At 38.5% G+C, this 21379-nt stretch overlaps 1 protein-coding gene and 1 long non-coding RNA gene across 4 annotated transcripts in view; one reads left to right on the forward strand and one right to left on the reverse strand.

The window, feature by feature from the left end:
- OLFM3 (olfactomedin 3) overlaps positions 1-21379 on the forward strand; it is a 66399-nt gene that overhangs the window by 32800 nt on the left and 12220 nt on the right. The window contains exons 1-4 of one of the 3 annotated variants that reach the window (XM_068689912.1): positions 9073-9813; positions 11703-11707; positions 14452-14598; positions 17403-17558. In XM_068689912.1, coding sequence (XP_068546013.1) covers positions 9690-9813; positions 11703-11707; positions 14452-14598; positions 17403-17558 — 432 coding nt within the window. In that variant the 5' untranslated portion in view covers positions 9073-9689. Of the gene's footprint in view, positions 1-9072; positions 9814-11702; positions 11708-14451; positions 14599-17402; positions 17559-21379 lie in introns of those variants that run through there. The other 2 variants (XM_068689909.1, XM_068689911.1) reach the window with 2 other exon arrangements.
- On the reverse strand, positions 4785-21220 carry LOC137860105 (uncharacterized). The gene is made up of 3 exons (XR_011098742.1): positions 21041-21220; positions 6342-6506; positions 4785-4983 (listed from the first exon to the last, which is right to left on the reverse strand). It is a non-coding gene; the product is annotated as an uncharacterized lncRNA (long non-coding RNA).

Genomic DNA, 21379 nt, shown 5'->3' on the forward strand with positions numbered 1-21379 from the left:
ACAATCTTTCATCATTCTCGACTAGGTAGATGTTAGTCCTCACTTCTAGCAATTCACACCGCCCACTAAGCCCCCTGCAGACGCACTGCTTCGTTACTCTGTGCACTTGGGGGTTGCTAACTGCACAACACAAGGGAATAGGTGAGAAAGAAAATGAAAATGCTCTCCACGAACAATGTCCCTTCATTCAAAGGGACTAAGAGCATCCTGAAAAATAAACAAACAGATAACAAAGGCCACTTACTTTAAAAAGAACGTCACCTCGAGCACCAGTAAGGACAGAACAGACTTCTCATAAGCCCTCCCTTCACACTCCTCCGGTCAGTGGAGATGTCTGACCAGAGTAACTACCATGTATGTAGGCAAAGACAAGGCTGGTGTAAGAATGTTCTCCAGAAAGGCCACACGCCTCTCGATCCACTCTTGCAAAGAGCCTGGACATTACTACTTACAAGTCACACTGCCGAGCCAGAGGTTTTTGTTGAACATAAATGGAGTTAGATGAAGCAGCTCGGGATTCCCCCGGGTTTCTAAATTCAGAGAACTAGAATTGAACTGAAAGGGCAAAGATGTGCTTTCACAGAGCTGAAGGTGGACTAAGAACTGTAATTGCTATTCAAATTTTGAGAATTTGGGTTTATACACACATTAGCCTCACTTGAATAATTACCAGTGCTCAGGAACATGACTAATGCACTTTTTTTTTTAAATCCACATATTGCTGAGTCACCACCAGAATACATTACATGAAGAAAAAGAAAGTACACGCTACAGAACAACACCACAGTACCATGGGAAGCTGTGACTTCCATGCATGAGCTTAATTCCTAAACCTAACCTGTCAAAGTACTAACTTAGAGTGGCTTAAGATTCCTGACTTTGCTCTGCTTCAAAGGAAACTATTTAAGAAATTTGAGACATGACTGTGCAATCACTTTGATCTCTGTCTACATAAAATGCAGTTTTAGGCGAAGCTTTTATACAGAAGTCATATATTTTCATACTAAATAAAACTTTTTTTGTAGCATTTATCCATGAATACAGCTTTCAATTCTAAGAACTGTTTGGGAGGCTAACATATTTTTTCACACACATTTATAAGATGATATGAGGGTTAAGTAACTGCTACTGAATTAGCTGTTTCCTCTTTCTTACAGTCACTATTCCTCTTCCTACATCCAGGCTATAATTAGACATTTTTATGCATTTGTGTGTGTGTTCCCATATTTATGACTCTCAGAACATTTACTTTGTTGATATTCCTAATACTGATGTTAATTACTTTTATTATACAGAGTTTATCGTACTTCAACGTGACAACATAAAGTAGGGCTGTATTCTCATTTATATTAGACCCTGTTTAAAACATATGAAAATCTAACAGGAACTCAAAGTAAATTGAATATCATAGACTAGAAAAGCCTTATACCTCTTATTTAATACCAATAAATTGAGGCATTCATATGCTATCCTTAATAATAACTTTTACACTGCAAATAATTTATAAATGAATAGTACCAAGCTGGCATACAAGTATCTCAGCTGACAACACTGAAATTGTTAGATTTACACAGTTCCATATAAGATAAAAATATGGCACATGCAGTCATTCTGTATAAATAATTTAGCTTTCACTCTAAGATAATTTGGCTCCAAAAAGAGAAAATTACTATGCCAGTAAAATAATAATAATAAATCACAGTAACTTGTTTTAAAAGAATAGTGCTTAGATTTTAGAAGCATTATTGCTTTCTAGCTCTTGTTCATAAGACTATTTCTTAGTAGCATATCAAGAACTGGAAATGTGAAATTGCACTTTTTTTTCTTTAAAACAGAGCTTCCGTGAAACATAGGAAATAAAACAAAAACTTATGATCTAACTAGATGAGAACAACCCTTCAGTTTTTCTATGGTTTCTGAAAAGGTCTTTGTATATATGATTGCAAGTATGTTTCTCATGAAAATTTTCTATTTGCTTGCCATTTTTTAATTTCCCCTAACGTTTATGGTGAAATAAAGCTAAAATTATTTCAAAGTTTCTGTTCTTTAACAGAGAGGTTTTTTAAAGCATTCCTCCAGAATCACAGAATCACAGAATTTTCTAGGTTGGAAGAGACCTCAAGATCATCGAGTCCAACCTCTGACCTAAAACTAACAGTCCCCACTAAACCATATCCCTAAGCTCTACATCTAAACGTCTTTTGAAGACTTCCAGGGATGGTGACTCCACCACCTCCCTGGGCAGCCCGTTCCAATGCCTCACAACCCTTTCAGTAAAGAAATTCTTCCTAACATCTAACCTAAAACTCCCCTGGCGTAACTTTAGCCCATTCCCCCTCGTCCTGTCACCATGCACATGGGAGAACAGGCCAACCCCCACCTCGCTACAGCCTCCTTTAATGTACTTATACAGAGCAATAAGGTCACCCCTGAGCCTCCTCTTCTCTAGGCTGAACAAGCCCAGCTCCTTCAGCCGCTCCTCGTAGGACTTGCTCTCCAGGCCCCTCACCAGCTTCGTCGCCCTTCTTTGGACCCGCTCAAGCACCTTGATGTCCTTCTTGTAGCGAGGGGCCCAAAACTGAACACAGTACTCGAGGTGCGGCCTCACCAGAGCCGAGTACAGGGGGACGATCACCTCCCTAGCCCTGCTGGTCACAGTGTTTCTGATACAAGCCAGGATGCCGTTGGCCTTCTTGGCCACCAGAGCACACTGCTGGCTCATATTCAGCCGACTGTCCACCATCACTCCCAGGTCCTTCTCTGCCTGGCAGCTCTCCAACCATTCCTCTCCCAGCCTGTAGTTCTGCTTGGGGTTATTGCGCCCCAGGTGCAGGACCCGGCACTTGGCCTTGTTGAACTTCATACAGTTGACCTCAGCCCATCGGTGCAGCCTATCCAGATCCTCCTGCAGAGCCTTCCTACCCTCGAGCAGATCGACACACGCACCTAGCTTGGTGTCATCTGCAAACTTACTGAGGGTGCACTCAATGCCGTCATCCAGATCATTGATGAAGATGTTAAAGAGGACCGGCCCCAGCACCGAGCCCTGGGGGACGCCACTAGTGACTGGCCTCCAACTGGACTTGGCTCCATTCACCACAACTCTTTGGGCCCGGCTATCCAGCCAGTTTCTAACCCAACGAAGCGTGCGCCAGTCCAAGCCAAGAGCAGCCAGTTTCTTGAGGAGAATGCTGTGGGAGACGGTGTCAAAAGCCTTGCTGAAGTCAAGGTAGACCACATCCACAGCCTTTCCCTCGTCCACCCAGCGCGTCACTTTGTCGTAGAAGGAGATCAGGTTCGTCAAGCAGGACCTGCCTTCCATAAACCCATGCTGGCTGGGCCTGATCGCCTGCTTGCCCTTCAAGTGCCGCATGATGACTCCCAAGAGGATCTGCTCCATGAGCTTCCCTGGTACTGAGGTCAAACTGACCGGCCTGTAGTTCCCCGGGTCTGCCCTCCGGCCCTTCTTGTAGATGGGCGTCACATTTGCTAGCCGCCAGTCAGCTGGGACCTCCCCCGATAGCCAGGACTGCTGATAAATGATGGATAGGGGCTTGGCCAGCTCATCTGCCAGTTCTCTCAGTACCCTTGGGTGGATCCCATCCGGCCCCATCGATTTGTGGACATCCAAGTGCCGTAGCAGGTCACCAACCAGTTCTTCGTGGATGGTGAGGGCCACATCCTGCTCCCCGTCCCCTTCCACCAGTTCTGGGTACTGGGTATCCAGAGAGCAACCGGTTTTGCCGCTAAAGACTGAGGCAAAGAAGGCATTGAGCACCTCCGCCTTTTCCTCATCTCTTGTAACTAAGTTTCCCCCTGCATCCAGTAAAGGATGGAGATTCTCCCTAGTCCTCCTTTTTGTGTTGATGTATTTATAAAAGCGTTTTTTATTATCTTTAACGGCAGTAGCCAGATTGAGCTCCAGACGAGCTTTGGCCTTCCTAATCTTGTCCCTGCACAGCCTCGCTACATCCTTATAGTCCTCCTTAGTGGCCTGCCCAATTTTCCAAAGATTATAAACCCTCTTTTTTCTCCTAAGCTCAAGCCACAATTCTCTGTTGAGCCAGGCTGGTCTTCTTCCCCGCTGGCTCATCTTTGGGCGCATGGGAATAGACCGCTCCTGCACCATTAGGATTTGCCTCTTAAAGAGCGCCCAGCCTTCCTGGACCCCTCTGCCCTTCAGAACCGCCTCCCATGGGACTCCACCAACTAGTGTCCTGAGCAGCCCAAAGTCAGCCCTCCGAAAGTCCAATACAGTGGTTTTACTGGTTCCCTTCCTGGCCTTGCCAAGAATAGTGAACTCCACCATTTCGTGGTCACTCTGCCCAAGACTGTTCCCGACAATCACATCCTCCACCAGTCCTTCTCTGTTTGTGAAGAGAAGGTCTAGCGGGGCACCACCCCTGGTAGGTTCACTAATCAGCTGCGTCAGGAAGCTATCTTCCACTTTCTCCAGAAACCTCCTAGACTGCTTCCTCTGGGCTGTGTTGTGCTTCCAGGATATGTCAGGGAAGTTGAAGTCCCCCACGAGTACAAGCGCTGACGATTTCGCAACTTCTGTCAGCTGCCTGTAGAACTCCTCATCCGTCTCCTCATCCTGGTTCGGCGGTCTATAGCAGACCCCGACCAGGACACTAGCCTTGTTGTCCCTGCCGATCCTAACCCAAAGGGACTCGATCTTGTCATTCCTAGCCTCGAGTTCTACAACATCGAAAGACTCTCTAATATAGAGAGCCACACCGCCACCCCTTCTGTGCTGCCTGTCCCAAATTCTAATTCAATTCTAATAAGAACACAAATAAAATGTAGTTCCAGTGAGCACTTCCACTGCTTAGGAAAAATTATATTTTCATTGTTCCCATGGATGGGTTCCTTTGCATACCACTCTGGAGTAGCTATTTGACAAATGGGTGCATGACATAAGAAATATTGCCTATGCTGACGCTGCACAAGTCAAGTCCATGTCTAGGGGAAAGGTGTAGCCTATGTAAAAAAAAAAAAAAAAAAACAAAACAAGTCTAGCAGCAGCATAGGACACAGCTTCTAAATACTTAAGGTCCTAGAAAAGCGTTTTTGCGGCTTTCCAGTGTAAGCTACACTACCATCAATCCCTGGGCTAGGGTTGCTTTAGGAGACTCGTATCTCTCTACAATCTGCAATCACGTCACTGCACCGCAGTGCAAATGTGCTTTAAAGCCCTTATGCACTTACAGCAGATCTAACTTCAGCACCGTGGGGAATCCAGATATCACCTGCATGGTAATTTGCAATTATAGAACCAGAAAGAATACTAGAGGAGAATCTCCTGGTATGCTACCTTTAAAGACATATCTAGCAGCAATACTGTGAATCACACATCAGCAGGTTTTCACTTCAGCAGGCGGACTAGTTGGAAGAAAATAAAATTCTAAAATATGTTAATGAATATTCTGTATGTAATGAATATAATGAATATACACAAAAGCCAAGCAGCATATCATCTGTAGAAAAAATCATGTGCCCCCAAACAAACAGCATTCTTTGTGGGAGCTGACAATACATGGGATTAAGGATAATCAGCAGTAATTACTCATCTGAACTTCAGAAAAGTTACTGTCTTTGCAATGTAGTTCGTCAAAGGTTTAGACAGTCAGGAAGGGACAGACTATGGTCTTTTGTGGATCAGAAAATGTTTAAAAGAAAAACAAAACTATAAACAGCTGCAGCTCAATGTGGTATAAATGTAGCATGACTGTTCTTGGAAATGTGTTGGAACTGGGGGTATTCATGTGATTATTAAACCTCTAAAGAACACGGGAACAAAAAAGGTGATAAAACTGGTAAACAGCAGAATCTTTTGCGGTTAGTCAGATCTAGAGAGAATGCTGAAGTGCTTCAGAAGAACCTATATGAGAAAATTATACAACATAGAGAAACGATAAACAATTCAGCTCTGAATTAAAAATAAAATAAAATAATTACTTGTGAAATTGTCAGGCTGGCAAGTAATTGCACGAATTCAGCAAAGAGACTGACTCTCGATGTCATTCAGAACAAATGGGGATACAGGAAAGGGGAAGAAATTTATAGGATATTCATTTTTTCAGAGATAAAAGTAACCATTGAAATTATTGATAAATATAAATAGTATGTATAAGTATAGGGACATGATAATATGTCTACATAACTATGGTGTGCACATGTTAATATACCATAAGGGCTTTACTCTACTTTTCTCTTATGCACTTGGTACACATATCTTGGATTATCAGGCATTTAGAATGTGTGTCCTACCGTCTGCTCAATGCCCAGCCTCTGACAAGTTGCTCTAACAGTTTTAACACAGCAAAGTTTGTAAATACCTTTACACAATGGGGGGGGCCTCTTGAGAGCGGATCTTTCTTGTTCCTTCATCCAGTAGTCTTAATGATTTCTCATGGACCATTAAGTTTTCTTCTTGAAGAAAACTGTCTCAGATGTTTTCTCTCTGTTTTTAGGGCCTGGATATTGTAATCTGAATTCTGCACCTATAATCATATTAGAGAAAAAATGATTATTATGTTTCTGTCTACATTTCTTCATGATACTACATTGTATGCTATGTTGTAGGCTGACTGAAATCATGGCCCTGGGCAATTGCACTTGACTGAAATTCACTCCCTTCTAATCTTATGTAGAACTTTAGAGGTGTTAAAGGTCCAACATCGCTGCTGTTCTGGTCTTCAACATTCTGATGAAATGGCACTCACATATCTGCTCTATAGCCTTAGTTTTCTGTATTTGTGATTTACATTTTATGTAACTACACCCCTAAAATGGGAAAGAGAAAAAAAAAAAAGTCAATGCTGAAGGTTGAATTCAGTGATGTTCCATTACATTTTCTGTCTCTTGCTGCTCTAAGAAAATGTTATGCTTGATCCTTCAAGTCATGTTAAAAAGATCTTATTTGTATTTCTTCTGCCATACTACTTTGCACAGCAACCTCGTGCTCAGAGGGGAAAAACGGAGCCTGAACACAAGCCCATCTGCTCCACAGGACAAAACCCAACTTTGAGCCACAAAGTATCTCCATAGGTACAGGAACTCTATTTTGGACACTCAAACACCTCCACTCACTCTGCCCTTCTGCTGAGGTAACGCCTGACCAGCCTTTCAGTCTCATTGATGATTTTTTTTTTCTTTTCTACTAAGTAACCAAAAGATGTTCTGGCTATTAGATCAAGGTTATGCTTACCAAAAATGCATTTTTCATTGGAAAATAGCAGACTGGAATTAAACACAGCATTTCTTAAAATTGCAGTCTAATCACAACTTTTGGTAAGTATACTTTTCACAAAGGACATAATTAAACCGCAGAACTCCATATCAGTAGATGATGTGCCACCCCAAGTTACCGATGAGTTAAAAAGTGATGATAAATTCACGGAGGAAAGCTTCCTGGAAAGGCCACAGTTACAACCTCAGGCCCTGTAAGCACCACACTTTGCTGGAAGGCTACAGCAAGGAAAGTATTGCAGTATGTTTGCTCTCTTACGCTCCTCTATTAAGCATCTGCTGCTGGCTGTTGCTAAAAAAAAGGAACTAAATGAATCAAGGAGACTGATCCAGTGCAACTCTTTTTTTTTTTTTTCCTGGGATTTTGTTTATTTCAAACTGAACAAAAGAATCACAACGCTTTCTTATTCAAACGTCAGAATTATTTGCTATTGACTCATAATCTGAAAGCAATTTGAATTCTTTGGAGAAAATGGCCCTTGTACGTTATTTTGTCCCAAAAGTTTTGCCAAAATATGTGAAATAAGTCAAAATGCACACAAGTGTGTGCATTCAACATGCATCAGATAATTAAAACTACAACAGGTTTAACACTTTAACTTATCCTTTTCAGATAGATCTTTTACTTTCATGTCTATATATGCATATGGAAATTAGCAAAGAGCTTATTTTTCTGTGTAGAATCTGCATATAAACAAATAAACTCGTTCTTTCAGTTTTCAAGTGCACCTCTTCAGTGAATTCGGTGTGTTTTTGTTTTGAGTACCTGAAACATTTTGCAGCTCACCTTACTGTGTGACTCCCAGAAAATATATAACGTTGGGATGCGAGGAATTTCTCTGTGTATTCCGTTGCTGAATCCTTGTGCCTGAAGACCCCTTGTAAGATTAAATAGCTCTCCATGTGGTTTTCTGTTTCTTTTTTAAAAACTAGTTTTCCGTGTGCCTTTGTTAAAAAAGAGATTGAAATCATTCTAAATGAATGTTGGAAGAGAAAATTTAGCCTGACTTCAGTGTACAAGATCTAAGAATCTGAAATATTGTTTGCAGGACTGATACTACGAGTTTAAGTTTACACGTAAACTGTAAGTTTATACTTACAGTAAGTATAGGAAGTTTGCATTTGTGATGGCACACTGCTCTAAAATGCACCCCTTTACATTTTATTACAGGTTTCCTTCATACAAACTTTAAAAGTTCTGTAAGAAAAATATACTCCTTTGGACACAACTTCAGAAACAAACTAAATCCATAATTGCCTCAGGAAGAACACACAGTAGTCCATCTCTGCAAATTTTTAAGCAAGTTCTTTCTAAAATAATTGCCATTAGAAATCCCTGCTCAGCATTTCTTCTTTTTAAAATAACTCTTAAAACAAAAAAAAAAAGGAAAGCTACCTCAACACAATGATTTATGTACTTTTTTTTTCCCCCACACTTACTAAGTTTCTGAAAAAGATTAATTGCTACTGAACCTGGAGATCAGTCTACAGCACTAGAGAACATCAGATTTAACAGCAGATTAGAGCCAAGAGAAGCCTCCAAATGCTATATGAGCAACCCACAACTTATTTTCTGTTCCTAACAACAGTGAATACACACTGAGTCTTCCAGCCCTGTAATGCAAAAATTTTCAGTGTAAAAACATGCACAGTAAAAAAAATAAAATAATAATAATAATAATAATAATAATAATAATAATAATAATAATAATAATAATAATAACAATAATAATAATTAATAATAATATCTTAACATGTATCTTAACATGCCTTGCAAATTATAAAGTTGCCGATGTTTGTAGTTTATGTGAGATCAAAAAATCAAGGGGTATTTGGGGAGGTTTCTGGGAATGCCTGCCTTTGTCTTTTCATGGGCAGGCTTACAGCTCTCACCCTTCCCCTGTCCCCCGGGACAAGTATAGTTCCTGTATCATCTTTTGAAGTATACCTGAGCATATTTCTACCAAAACAGCAATGGGGAGTGGGGAGTTTTTTGTTTGTTGTTTTGTTTTCTTTGTTTCAGTTTTGTGATTGTGCTTTTGAATTTCAGACAGGATGACTAAATGTACTGTTTTAGTCCATTCTGCAAGGACTAAACTAATGAAGTGCTAATTAACTTTCCAGCACCTATAAAGAGGTAATTCACTCATCCCATCTCCCACTGTAAACTGCAATGGCTATTAGCATGTAAAGGACTGCCAAGTCCTATAATAAGTGTTACAGTCATAAATAGCAAATAAATACTGATAAGCATTGTTAGTAAGAGCAAAGAAAGAGACCAAATAAAGATAAGAGTGTTCTTAACAGATGATTCAGTCTGGGTACCTTGCTCTCCTTCCCCGCTGAGGCTGTCGTGTGCTGCAGTCACGCCTCTCACCGCCAGCCTGCACTGGGATGATAATCAGTCACTATGAAAACTCATTAGCTCCACAGCAATGAGCCCTCCACTGCTGAAGCTTGGTGCTGTTCTTAGTACCGTGGCAATGATCTCTAACTGGATGTCCCAAACTCTCCCATCTCTGGTAGGACTAAATACCACCAGACTACCCACTTCAGTAAGTAGCTGTGATGTGTTGCAATCCATCTGAATGCTGAGCAAATATAAGTGCCAGCAAAAGCTTTACTCTGTTGCCTCTCTGTGAATCTTTTTAGAGTACTAATCTTCCTATCATCACATAATGCATGCTTCTTTTTGGGCATCATAAATCTGCACATTGGTGAGCATGTTGTGGTCTTACTATGAAAGAAAAGATTTTAAAATAGCATCCTTAAATATTTAAGAACAAATGCCTTCATCTTGAGGGCGAAATGCTAAAAATAGCACAGCAATGCCATTTCTTTTGCTTCGATATTTTGCCTGTTTACTGCTCCAGAAAAAAAAAAAAATGTACTGCATTATTAAGGAAAACAGGTATCAGAAGATTTCTTTTTAATTTTTGTCGGGTTAGTGCTATACATAAGCTATTGACTACAATATTCAAGGAGCCTGATCCTTTCTTATTTTTTCCTTTATTGGAGCATGGTTAAGCAAATAAATAGCTGATAAAATAAAATTGGTACTAGGAAGTTGGGTATCAGAACTTTAGAAAGGTAATTGTACAAATAACAAATATCAGCTTGTATGTTTGATGCTCATATCCAACAGCCTCTGTTAATTAAGACCTACAGAAAAGCTGTGATTAGCTATTAATGAAAAGTGTAAAAATTAAAGTAATAGTTTAGCTAGGAACACTATCCTAGTTATAAGTTATCTGTAAGTTAAACTAGAACACATTTTTTCTAGATGGTTAGTAAAACAATTTTATTATAACTGCAGTCAGATGTTTGTATGATAGTGTGTTATGTAAAAGATATAGTTAACTGTTTGTACAGTAGAGCACAATATACAGAACTTAATTTTTCAGTTGTAAATAAAAATGCATTAACTAATCAACATTTAATTAATTGAATATATGCACACAGGAAAAGCATTACTGCAGAAAGTCACTGCGTTTAGACTTCAAATACCGCTACTTTAAATTTAATTATTTTGTAAGAAACAATTCTTATAAGTTTTAGAGCATCAAGGTGAAAAGACAAGGAAAAGCTCCAGTTTGTTTTCTATGCCCACTGACCTACAATACAGTTTGCTAGTTCTTGTGGCAATGTGATATTATGAGAAATAAGGTTCCCTATCTAATTTAAATCCAAGTTTAAGGTTGCAATTGAGCAGCAAAGAGGTGCACACTTGTTGTTGCAACATGTAGGCATATATATATTTACACACTAATATATGATTATATATATTGTCATTTTCAAATTCCAGGTAGTGTAAACTACCATGCCTCCCTTGGCTTTATCGGAACACTGATGTTACAAATGCCTCCTGAGTATTATTTTAGTAATGCTCTTCAAACTCAAACATTGGAGTTATATGCACATTTTGGGTTTCAAGAGGGCTAGCAGGAGTGCCTGGAGAGCTGGGGACACAAGCACAAAAACCCGATTATCTGAGCTTGGCAACATCCGCCAAGTGGAAAAAATACCATCTTCAATCAGGTGGGGTGTTGTTATAGAACTAGCACCACAAATCTGCTGCCTTTTTCTAAACTTCAGCTTCTAGCTGAGACTTTATGGCCCAGGTGCTCAGCGATGCTGTGGTCATCACTACCTGTTTTTTAATTGGCAGCAGTCAATTAAAGTTAGCTGTCAAGTTAGTGTCATCCCCTGGCAGCTTCTCTAGTGAACGGTGCTGCGCAAGCAGGTTCTCCAGAAGTTCTCTCCTATACACAGCTCAAAAATTGCACATCTTGCACCAGGAAAAAAGAGCAAAACCTCCCCATCTTTATTAACATTTTCTCCTCCCCTTGCTGGAAGAAATGTAGGGTCAGGGGAAAGACCCCCCTCTTCAGCAACGTTTCACTCCCAGGACCAAAATCCTACGACTGACAAGTATTGTTCTATTTAAGCACTGGTACTGAGTATACGTGTTTCCATTTGCCCAATTACTAGTAACAATGGAGGCAGCTATAGCAGCTTTATCAGAATGTGAGTGCAAGTGAAAAAAATTAATCTTTGTAAGGTAAGTAAAGTGGCTGTAACTCAGCAGCCTGCCAAGGCAGATTAATATGGCTCTTTGTAGAGACTCTTCTGTTTTCCCCAGATTTCCAAGAACTAGAATGATTTGTCTTCATTGCTGCTGTTCACCACTCGTTATTTCTTTTCTCGTTTGTTGACTAAGGCCTGTCAGCAGTAAGCCTGTGTTTGGAGACTAGATTCAGCAGCTTTCAAAAGGTTTTGATGCATTCTAGCTCTTTCCATGTGGCACAGCAGATTCTGCTTGAGATAAGCATTAAATGACAAAGAAAATTAAAAAAAAAAAAAAAGAGAGAAAAAAAAAAAAGCTAAGTGCACCTACCTGCACATGCTTATTTTTCTCTGTAATTATTCATATTACCCATCCTAGTTAACAAAGGTACCCCAATAGCATGCACACAGGTAACAAAGAATACCAGAAAAAAAAATGTAGCCCACACTGGAGCTGCTGTCTCAGCACTCATTTCTGCATGGGCAGCCCATCACAACGCATTCATATTATGCCTGAAGGTCTTTCACTGTGAAAAATATTTTCCCAAATAGCTACTGCATTTTTTATTTTTTTTTAAATCAAGATATACGTTAAGAAAGAAAATAATATAATAAAATAATAATAAGAAGAAGAAAATATCAGCCAAATTAATCAATAAACATTATTTTCTCAGACAAAACACACCAATACATATTGTTAGCATATACAAATACCTTTGACAACACAGCATGGACTGTAATTGCTTTACTATAGACCATGCACAATCCTGCTATCGCATCCATTCTCCACTGCAGAGAACTCTATGCACTTGAATGCAGTAAAATCTGTTGCTGTCAACCAAAAATAGCAGGTATCGCAAATATCACAGTTTATTCATAAACTATACGGAGTATTTCTGTTCTGTAGGAATTATAATTGCAAGCTTTAGGCTCCTGAACTTCAACAAGAACTTGCTCTTGTATGGGCACACTGGGCGGCCTTTCTACAGAGAAGCATGGGAACTTGTGAACAGAGCTTACACTTCAAAGGGTCACCAGCTATAAGGTTTCAATTGTTCTAGCTTGCCATTTTAGTAGCTGCTCAAATCTAATTTAAATTATCTCTCCAGTTGTAAGTTTGGTTAGATTTTATTCTTCTCCATGTGTTAAACTAGATCACCTGTGCCCTAAAAATTAAGGCTGCAAGAGCACAACAATTTAGCACTGACCTCTGGATATGCCTTTCTGTCAAACCCAGGTCTGACTGTCCTCTGTTTAGTCATCTACGCTATGATACCTTATTCTTCCTTCCAAAACAAGGGAACAATACAGTTCTGAATTGTTTTAGTTAACTCCACAGTAAAAGAGGTCACTGCTGTCTTCAATGACTTCTTCAAAATAGACACTGTGGGGGACAAAAAGTCTATGCTCTTCTCTAACATTGCACTGATACTCAGAAAAATATTGCTACCTTCCCGTCTGACCTCAGTCTACAGAGATACTGCACCTTTTCTGAGGCACGGAACTATGCAACTTACTCCTCACTAAGCATCGATATCAAAGCTTGCCAATTTTAACAATCACTCTTTGTGCTGACACCGAGTAGAATTTCAGAATAAAATTAATTTATTCCAACTTTATCCAGACCAAAAATATTTCAGTGTCATCCATTAGCAACTGCACTGTAAAATTCAGCAGCCAATATTGTGTTATTAGAAACGAATAATGCAGAATATTAGCTTGAAATTACAGCCTGAAAACAGTCAAAATATTTCTGGTGCCAATTAGTTTTCATTCCCTCACCTGAATTTGTTCAATCATCTGATTATGGTGCTTTGTCTCGTTCTGATGCTGTGCATTTCTATAAATCCCATTAAGCAGACAGATACCTACTCTTGCAAAGTATCACATGAGCTTTAAAGGCAGTGTAGTGTTGGCCTGCTCTGAAATACAGTTTTTTACTTTGCTCTTGTTTGTGGTGGTGGTTGCTGACAAAGAACAGGTTCGGAATTCCTAAAATTCTGTGCCAGTAAAGGACAGTGTGATGCCTTTCCTGCCCTGTGCCATGCCTGCCATCACCCCCCATCATCTAAACTAACCTAGTACTTTTCAGTACTGCCCCCGTCTTCCCTTTGGTGTACGTGTCGCTGAAGTCAACCAAGAAGAGTTTTCTGTGCTGCAAACCTGCTAACACACCTCCAGAACCGCTTCCCAGCCAATTCCCTATTGCGTGAGTCACACAGACTGTGCTTTCTCTTTGGGATTTTGTATTTGTTCTTTTCTGTCTTTGTTGTTTCCATTAGTCTAAAGTAAAAGTCATTCAAGCTGAAAGGACATATTTGTTCTCTGTTAATGAAAAACCTTACCGTCCCTCTGCAAAGAATTACATCAACCACTTGTGCTGAATCACTAACAGGAAACTGCTCTCACCCACACTGGAAACAATGCTCAGAGACTCTGCTGCAGATGTGCGACATGGCAAAACTGTGCAAAATCACCAGCCTAATTAGATAAGAGGATAATGAGTGATGACTAGGAGGAACCTCACTGCAAATATATACTGCAAACAATAAAGAAAAATAGGTGGTGTTTTCAAACAGCAATTAAATCTGTTCTGTTCCCTTTATTTTTATTGTTGTTGTTGTGTTACAGACTCAGATTAGCCCCAAGGAAGGGTGGCAAGTTTATAGTTCAGCCCAGGATCCTGATGGCCGTTGCATTTGCACTGTTGTTGCACCTGAACAAAACCTATGTTCAAGAGATGCCAAGAGCAGACAACTTAGACAGCTGCTAGAGAAGGTAAGTCTTCCCAATGAATTTCTCCTTTTGATCACTGAACTTCCCTGGAAATCCACTCCTGTCTCTCTGAGTTTAATATATAATGGTGCCCTGAAGCGTTATCTATAAAAACATTCCTTCAGGGTATATCCCCTACCTGTGTTTTCAGCACTTATCGTAATTTGTCTGTTTCCCTCATAGCACACCTCTGTCAACCCAAGCCACTTATCTAGCAAACTGAAGTTGCGTTTTCTCTTGCTCATTCCCCAAACCCTTTCTTACACACATACAGGACTGACTTTCCCTGTGTCAAAACAGTTACAAATCCCACCTTAAACTTCCTCGTTGTTGTGGGATTTAAACTACAGCTCCTGCTTCAAACATGTAAGTCTCTTGAAGGTCATTCCTTGTCTCTTATCAGCAAATAATGAGATACAGACATGACAGCACCATCAAAGCAGACCGTACGATGAGAAACAGTTCTAAGTTATTTTTATTTCTTATTTCCTCAGTTAATACTATTTATTTCATTCTCCGGTGGTGCAAATTTTGTCTAAACAACCCAATTCTTATTCCCAGTATTATCCACTCTTGCTTATATATTAAAATTGGTAAACTGTTATTTCGTATGAACCGAAAAAAGACTGCAACCATGAAAACACAAACTATTATTCTGCATTCCCTGTGTAGGTAACCAAGTTTATAGTTACTGTGTAACAGCTAGTAGTTCATACCCTGAGGGACTGAGACAGAGCATTTGAACAGCAACAGCAGAAAGCAACATAAAATGTAGACCCAAAAAAAAAAAAAAGTATTTTTTCAGTATTTTTTCAGCTATAGAAAAATCACACCAATGCTAAATCCAGCAGATGTTCCCTTCATAAACCTCCGTGAACTTCAGGAGGGACTTAATTTCAGTTTTTGACAGAGTCCGTAGCATGACATGTAACTAAGTAGTTTTAGAAACTTCCCAAGAACAATCCCTTTCTCAGAAGAAAGTTTTTCAACTTATGTAAAATGTAAAGGAGAAATGTAGAAATGTAGAAAGGAGAAATGTAAAGGAGATGGGAGGACAGGCAGTCATGTTTGCTCCTGATACCCATCTTCAGTTATTTCTCCTTGCCCTCTCCTCCACAGAATATATTAACAAGTTTTAATGAGCTATTTTTCCATCTCAGGGTCCCAAGGAAATAAAACATCAGAATTTTTCCAAGCTAATACGTTGGTGAGGGTAGAGTCTCCTAGAATGGGGTTCACACCACCTTTATATTGTTCCAAAACTGATAAAAATCCCAGCCAAACTCAATTAGTTGGCTTTCCACTTACCATCCATGACAGGAGGTAGGAACGATCAAAATCCAGGATAAGACCTAATTCAGTAAATGTGTCAGCTATGACCACCAAACAGCCAGTAATTTTTAAGGCTAATTAATGTTTTTCATCTTTAACAACAAGCCTGCCCTCTTACTCACCATTCCTACAGATTTCATGGTACTCAGCAGATGCAGCTTGAGAACAGGTACAAAATGAAGTCACAGAGAAAAACCTGTGGCTTTGTGTGTCAACAAAAATACCTACAGACCTGTGGACCATGTGTGTCACCACAAAACCGAAGGACTACTTGCTTGCTCAACAGTTGGAAAGCAAAGAAGAAATAAAAACATTACTTTTTCACTTAAAAATACTTCTAGGAACTGCCAATGGCAACCATCCAAAAGCTGATTTGTACTATTTTAAGTATATATTTTTCTGAATCCCCGCAGTCCGTAGGTTACAACATATTAATTTCAAATACAAATATTAGTTTAAATTTTACATGTTCTTGCAGACAACAGGAGTACTGCTACTTTTGTGGTTTATTAGGAAGGTCAATTTTTTTTTTGAGACAAAACTTCAATACAGCACTTAATATTCTTTTTTTTTTTTTCATAGTCCACTTTTTTCCTGTTTTAGTGGACGGAACACTTACTGACAAATAATAACTGCATTTGCAAAATGTGTCATGTTTATGACTGGGAAAAACATTGCTTTTATAATAGGTACTGCTAGATAATTATAATTATCTATATATAGATATATATATCCATATATATTATATAGATATATAATTAACTCCAGATGAAAAGTCCTTGCCTCATTTTAGTGAAAGTGCTAAATGAGGTCACTTGCAGTACTACAGTTTCCTGAACAGTCACTTATCTATTAAAATTGATTTTCTACTATTAAAACAATTGGCTGAAGTTTCTAATTTTATACTTGTAAAACCACAAGCAAATCCCAATTTAATGATGGTCCCATCCCAGCTTATCTCTGGACAGTCTCATGTATTCCTTATAGTGAATTATTATACCAATGCCTACTAGGTATGAAAATCACACTCTTCGTAACAGCCCAGAAATTTTCTCCTAATCTTAGTCCTGTTCCTCAAGTGGAGGAGGAAACACATGGTGCATGGAGCATCCTGAAGAACAGGCAGCATCTACTACAAAAGACAAAGTAGCCTCTAACAATTAACAGCATTTTTCCAGCCCATTGAAAATGGTGCTGAAAGGATCCCCCTCTCTACCTCAAAGAAACTATCCAAATACTCTGTGGCTCTAAGATCTCAGTCCCGCTAGCCCTCTGTTAGCGCTGTTCCCCAATTTTTGTACTGTCATGCAGTTATGGAATTTAAAACCTATACTGTGGTATAAATGGCTCACAGCTAAAGCCTTGACATAAGTACATTTTATTGCCTGACATTTAACTATCTAAGCAGGGAAAAAAAAAAAAAAAAAAAAGTAAAGCAACAAAAAGTGCATTTAGAGAGTGTTCTTCTTTAACAGGTTCAGAATATGTCCCAATCTATTGAAGTTTTAAATCTACGGACTCAGAGGGATTTCCAGTATGTTTTAAAAATGGAAACACAAATGAAAGGGCTGAAGGCCAAGTTTCGGCAAATTGAAGATGATCGGAAGACATTAATGACAAAGCATTTTCAAGTAGGTTTTATTTTAACAATAACTTTGAAAGCCTGCTGGAAGCAATGTACTAAGCAGCAATGCATGGACTGCTAAGATCTCAGCTTGAAATGTTCATACAAGAGCAACATTAAAATGAAAAGCGTAATAAGATTTCCTTTATGATAATAATCTTTTGCTCTGTTCAATTTAATTGTACTAGGAAGTAGCCATTAATTATTAAGATATTGGAGATATGTCACTAGAAACAGATTCCTGTTTTTCCTGTATCATTGTGCATGTCATACTGAGAAATTTATATTCATTCAAGCTCCAGTGATAAATGGGCAGATCCAATGGAATTAATAGCAAGTAACTAGAGAGTTCTGCACTTTTACTGCTGCCTGACATTCACTGCAGTTGAAGGGAAGAAAGCCTATAATAAATCAGGTTGTTGTAATTTTTATCCAGTAGAATTAAGATCTAATTTCATGTCTGAAGGTTTGCTATTCTGAGTTTGGGATAGGGGAGGAGGGCAATCATTCCCAGTCGCATCTGTATGATTAAAAAAAGACTTCTAAGGAATTTTAATGACAAGAAAAAAACACAAGCCAATCTTTTTGTGAGGAAGGAGAGTTGCAAAGATTACAAAACAGCTTTGTGTATTCTGAGAGGAAAAAAAAAAAAAAAAAACACATATTTGAAGTACTTTTAAGGAGAAAAATTTACAAAAACATAGTTAAGTTCTTCAAATATCAAGTCTGATAAACAGTATTTCAGGTTGCAAGACAGCAAGGTAGAATCTAAAAAAATATATTACAAAGCTTACATTAACAAAATTTATATTTAAACCCTTCATGAAACACAAAATGGACATACTTTTCTAATCAGCATTAAAGTTACATACCTAAACAATTACATAGCTAATTTATTTTCCAGAGACACTGAATATTCTGGACTTAATAGCATCAGGAATTAAATACTTTAATGATCTGACTAACAAACATTATTCTTTGTCATCACTCTTCATATAGGAGGCTGAACACTTACTTCTAGTAATTTTCAGGTAGTAAAGCTCTGCAATTTCTCCTTTTACCACTCATTGCTACAACACATTTCTATAATGCCATTATATATTCTTTATCCTCATAATAGTTTTTCTTGAACAAAATATCAAAATTTGACTGTCTGATATGTGATGTCAAAGGTAGCAGACTCCTGCAGTATTCTAACCTTTTAAATATTCAATATTTATATTGGTCAGACATTTAACCTCAGTTTGATAGTTTGCGAGGAGCATAAAGCAGATTTCCAGCCAATCAAACGATAGAGGAATTTAGAAGGTCAACATCACACAACATGCTGCTGGCTTTCTGAAATTCAGCCTACTAAAATTCCAGTGCTTTATCTTACCTGAGACACAGGAACTTCTTGATATAACATAACCCCTCACACCAGCAGGTGCAAAGCACCAGAATATGCCTACCACCCATTCATTTTGCAGTACAATTTAGTTCCTGTGCCACGGATCACAGCAACAAGTTAGGAATGTTAGCAAACACTATGGTTTTGGTTTTGTTTTGTTTTTCATGAAAACGACAAAAACATCTTTATATCATTTACTGAAGTGGGATGCTTTATGCTATGGTTCCATGTTTCTGAGAGCCAAATAGAACAAATTTGATCCAGGTCAAATTTGAGAATATGGTCATATTTCTGTCAAATCAGTATTCATGCCAGGCAAAAGATACTTGGTCCCCCCCAAAAAAGTTACAGCAGTTTGCTCAAATGATACCTCATCTGACATAAATTCTGTCAGGAATAAGTTACCTCCACTAATTCTCCTAAACTCATCATCTTGCTGAGTTTTGTTTTTCCATCCATGGTTTACCCATGATTTTTGACTGCTTACTGCCCCTAGAACCAAAGCCTAAGTTCATCATTTCAAAATCAAATATAAACTTTGGCTTTTGGAGCTCTGCATTCCACATCACAAAACCTAGTCTCGTTGTTATCAAGAAAGACACAACTGTTTGTTTTTTACAGATATATTAGGCTCAAGATGAATTTTTAATAAGGATAGTCAAATAAAAAATAGTTTTAACTGCAGACAAAAACTCTTCGTTTCTTCCTGTCCACCTCAATAATTCTGCTAATATTCTGTAATTGGAAGACCCTTTGAGAACAGAGCCAAAGGTGCAAAGAAAACTTCTGATGGTTTCTAATCCATTTATAACAACATATCTCTTTGTAATTTAAAATGCCACTTTCTAGATATTAAGATAACCTGCATGCAAACTATTCTTCCCAACTCCAGATATAGGCCTTTATTTTGAGCAAATAATAATTCCAATATGAAAACCATTGTTAAAACTGCATGGCTGAGCTGAGTACTGAAGAGACGTAGAACTCTCAAGCTGTTCTAGAACACGTTTGAGAGGTAAAAACTCAGAGGCAGATCTTCAAGCAAATCTAACGTCAACCCTGACTATCAGCTTCTTTCACATCTCCTCAGTACAAAGCATTCTGTTTGACATTATGTTATTTATTTTGAAAATGTTTTACCACGTTTATTGCATCCATTTATACGAGTGATGTAACAAACTGTACGTATCTCCGTGCATCTCATTGACTATACTAACTTCTGTCCACATTTGCTTCTGCACCTCTTCTTTGTGCTTGGGCATCCATTTAGTTCTCTTCTGCTTTCCCTTTTAATCTGCTGACTACTCCATCTATTCCTTCAGGACTCCATTTTCTAATCTCTTCAATAGCCTCTCCCTGTGTGTCCTCATCCATTCTCAGTCTCTATTATCACCTAATATTAGTACCTAACAAGTCTCTATTTCCACCCTTTTTCTTGTTTTGTCCAGGCTTGCATCTCCTCATGCCTCTGGCATTTGCTCACAGAAGTCCTGCTGTTTTCTCAAAATATAAACAGATATGCAAATCAAGGGCAAACCTACAAGCTTTTCATAAAGCAAAACCTTTTGATTGCAACGATTCTTTGAGGTTATCTACAGAAAAAAAATAATAATAAAATAAAAAGAAAAAGAAAGAAAAAAATAACCTCAATCTAGACTAATTTAGTAAAGATTAAGTTTACTGCATTTAAAAGAATTATTACAAAAACAAAATATAAGCAGTCATTATAAGTTACAAAGAGAAATTCTCAATGTACATGACAAAAGTCTGAGAAAGGGGCAACCAAGAATTCCCAAGTGGAGCCTTGCTTTCCTTAATCGATATTTAGGAACAGGAGTGGTGACAAAATACCAACTGCACATAGCAATAAACTGATTTGCTACAGTCCAGAACAAAGAGCGCCTGAGGAAGTTCAAATGCACCTAGTGATGTAGAAGTACCACAAGTACAAAACAGTTTAAGAACCATGGATTTTTCACTTCAGAAGAAAGAGGTATATATCACTGTGTCCAGATCGGAACTAAACAGGGTCCAACAGATATTTAGGAAAAAAATGAACTCAGTATTTCTAAGGAGTGAAATAAAAATGAACAGCTTACCCACTATAGATCAGGTGTGATGTTTTTGACTGTCACCAGGTGTTCAGGTCTAATCACCTTTTCTCAGGAAGATACAGTCCATGGGGGTTTATATCCTCTGGATGGAAAGTCAGACCCTCAACAGGTCTGGTTCAGATCACTGGAAGGTAATCATATACCTCAGTAGAAATAAACTATCATCTCACACATTTTGTCTACTGCTTACTGCCATTAATTCTGAGATTTCTAAGACTTTCACAGTACACTGAAATAATAGCTCTAACTAAAATCAATAGTCATTTTCGAGTCATTTTAATAATCAGGCATAAATATTACATAACAGGGAATAAGAGGATTTAA

This window comes from Anas acuta, chromosome 8 (assembly GCF_963932015.1).
Source record: "Anas acuta chromosome 8, bAnaAcu1.1, whole genome shotgun sequence".
In the NCBI taxonomy this organism is placed as follows: Eukaryota; Metazoa; Chordata; class Aves; order Anseriformes; family Anatidae; genus Anas; species Anas acuta.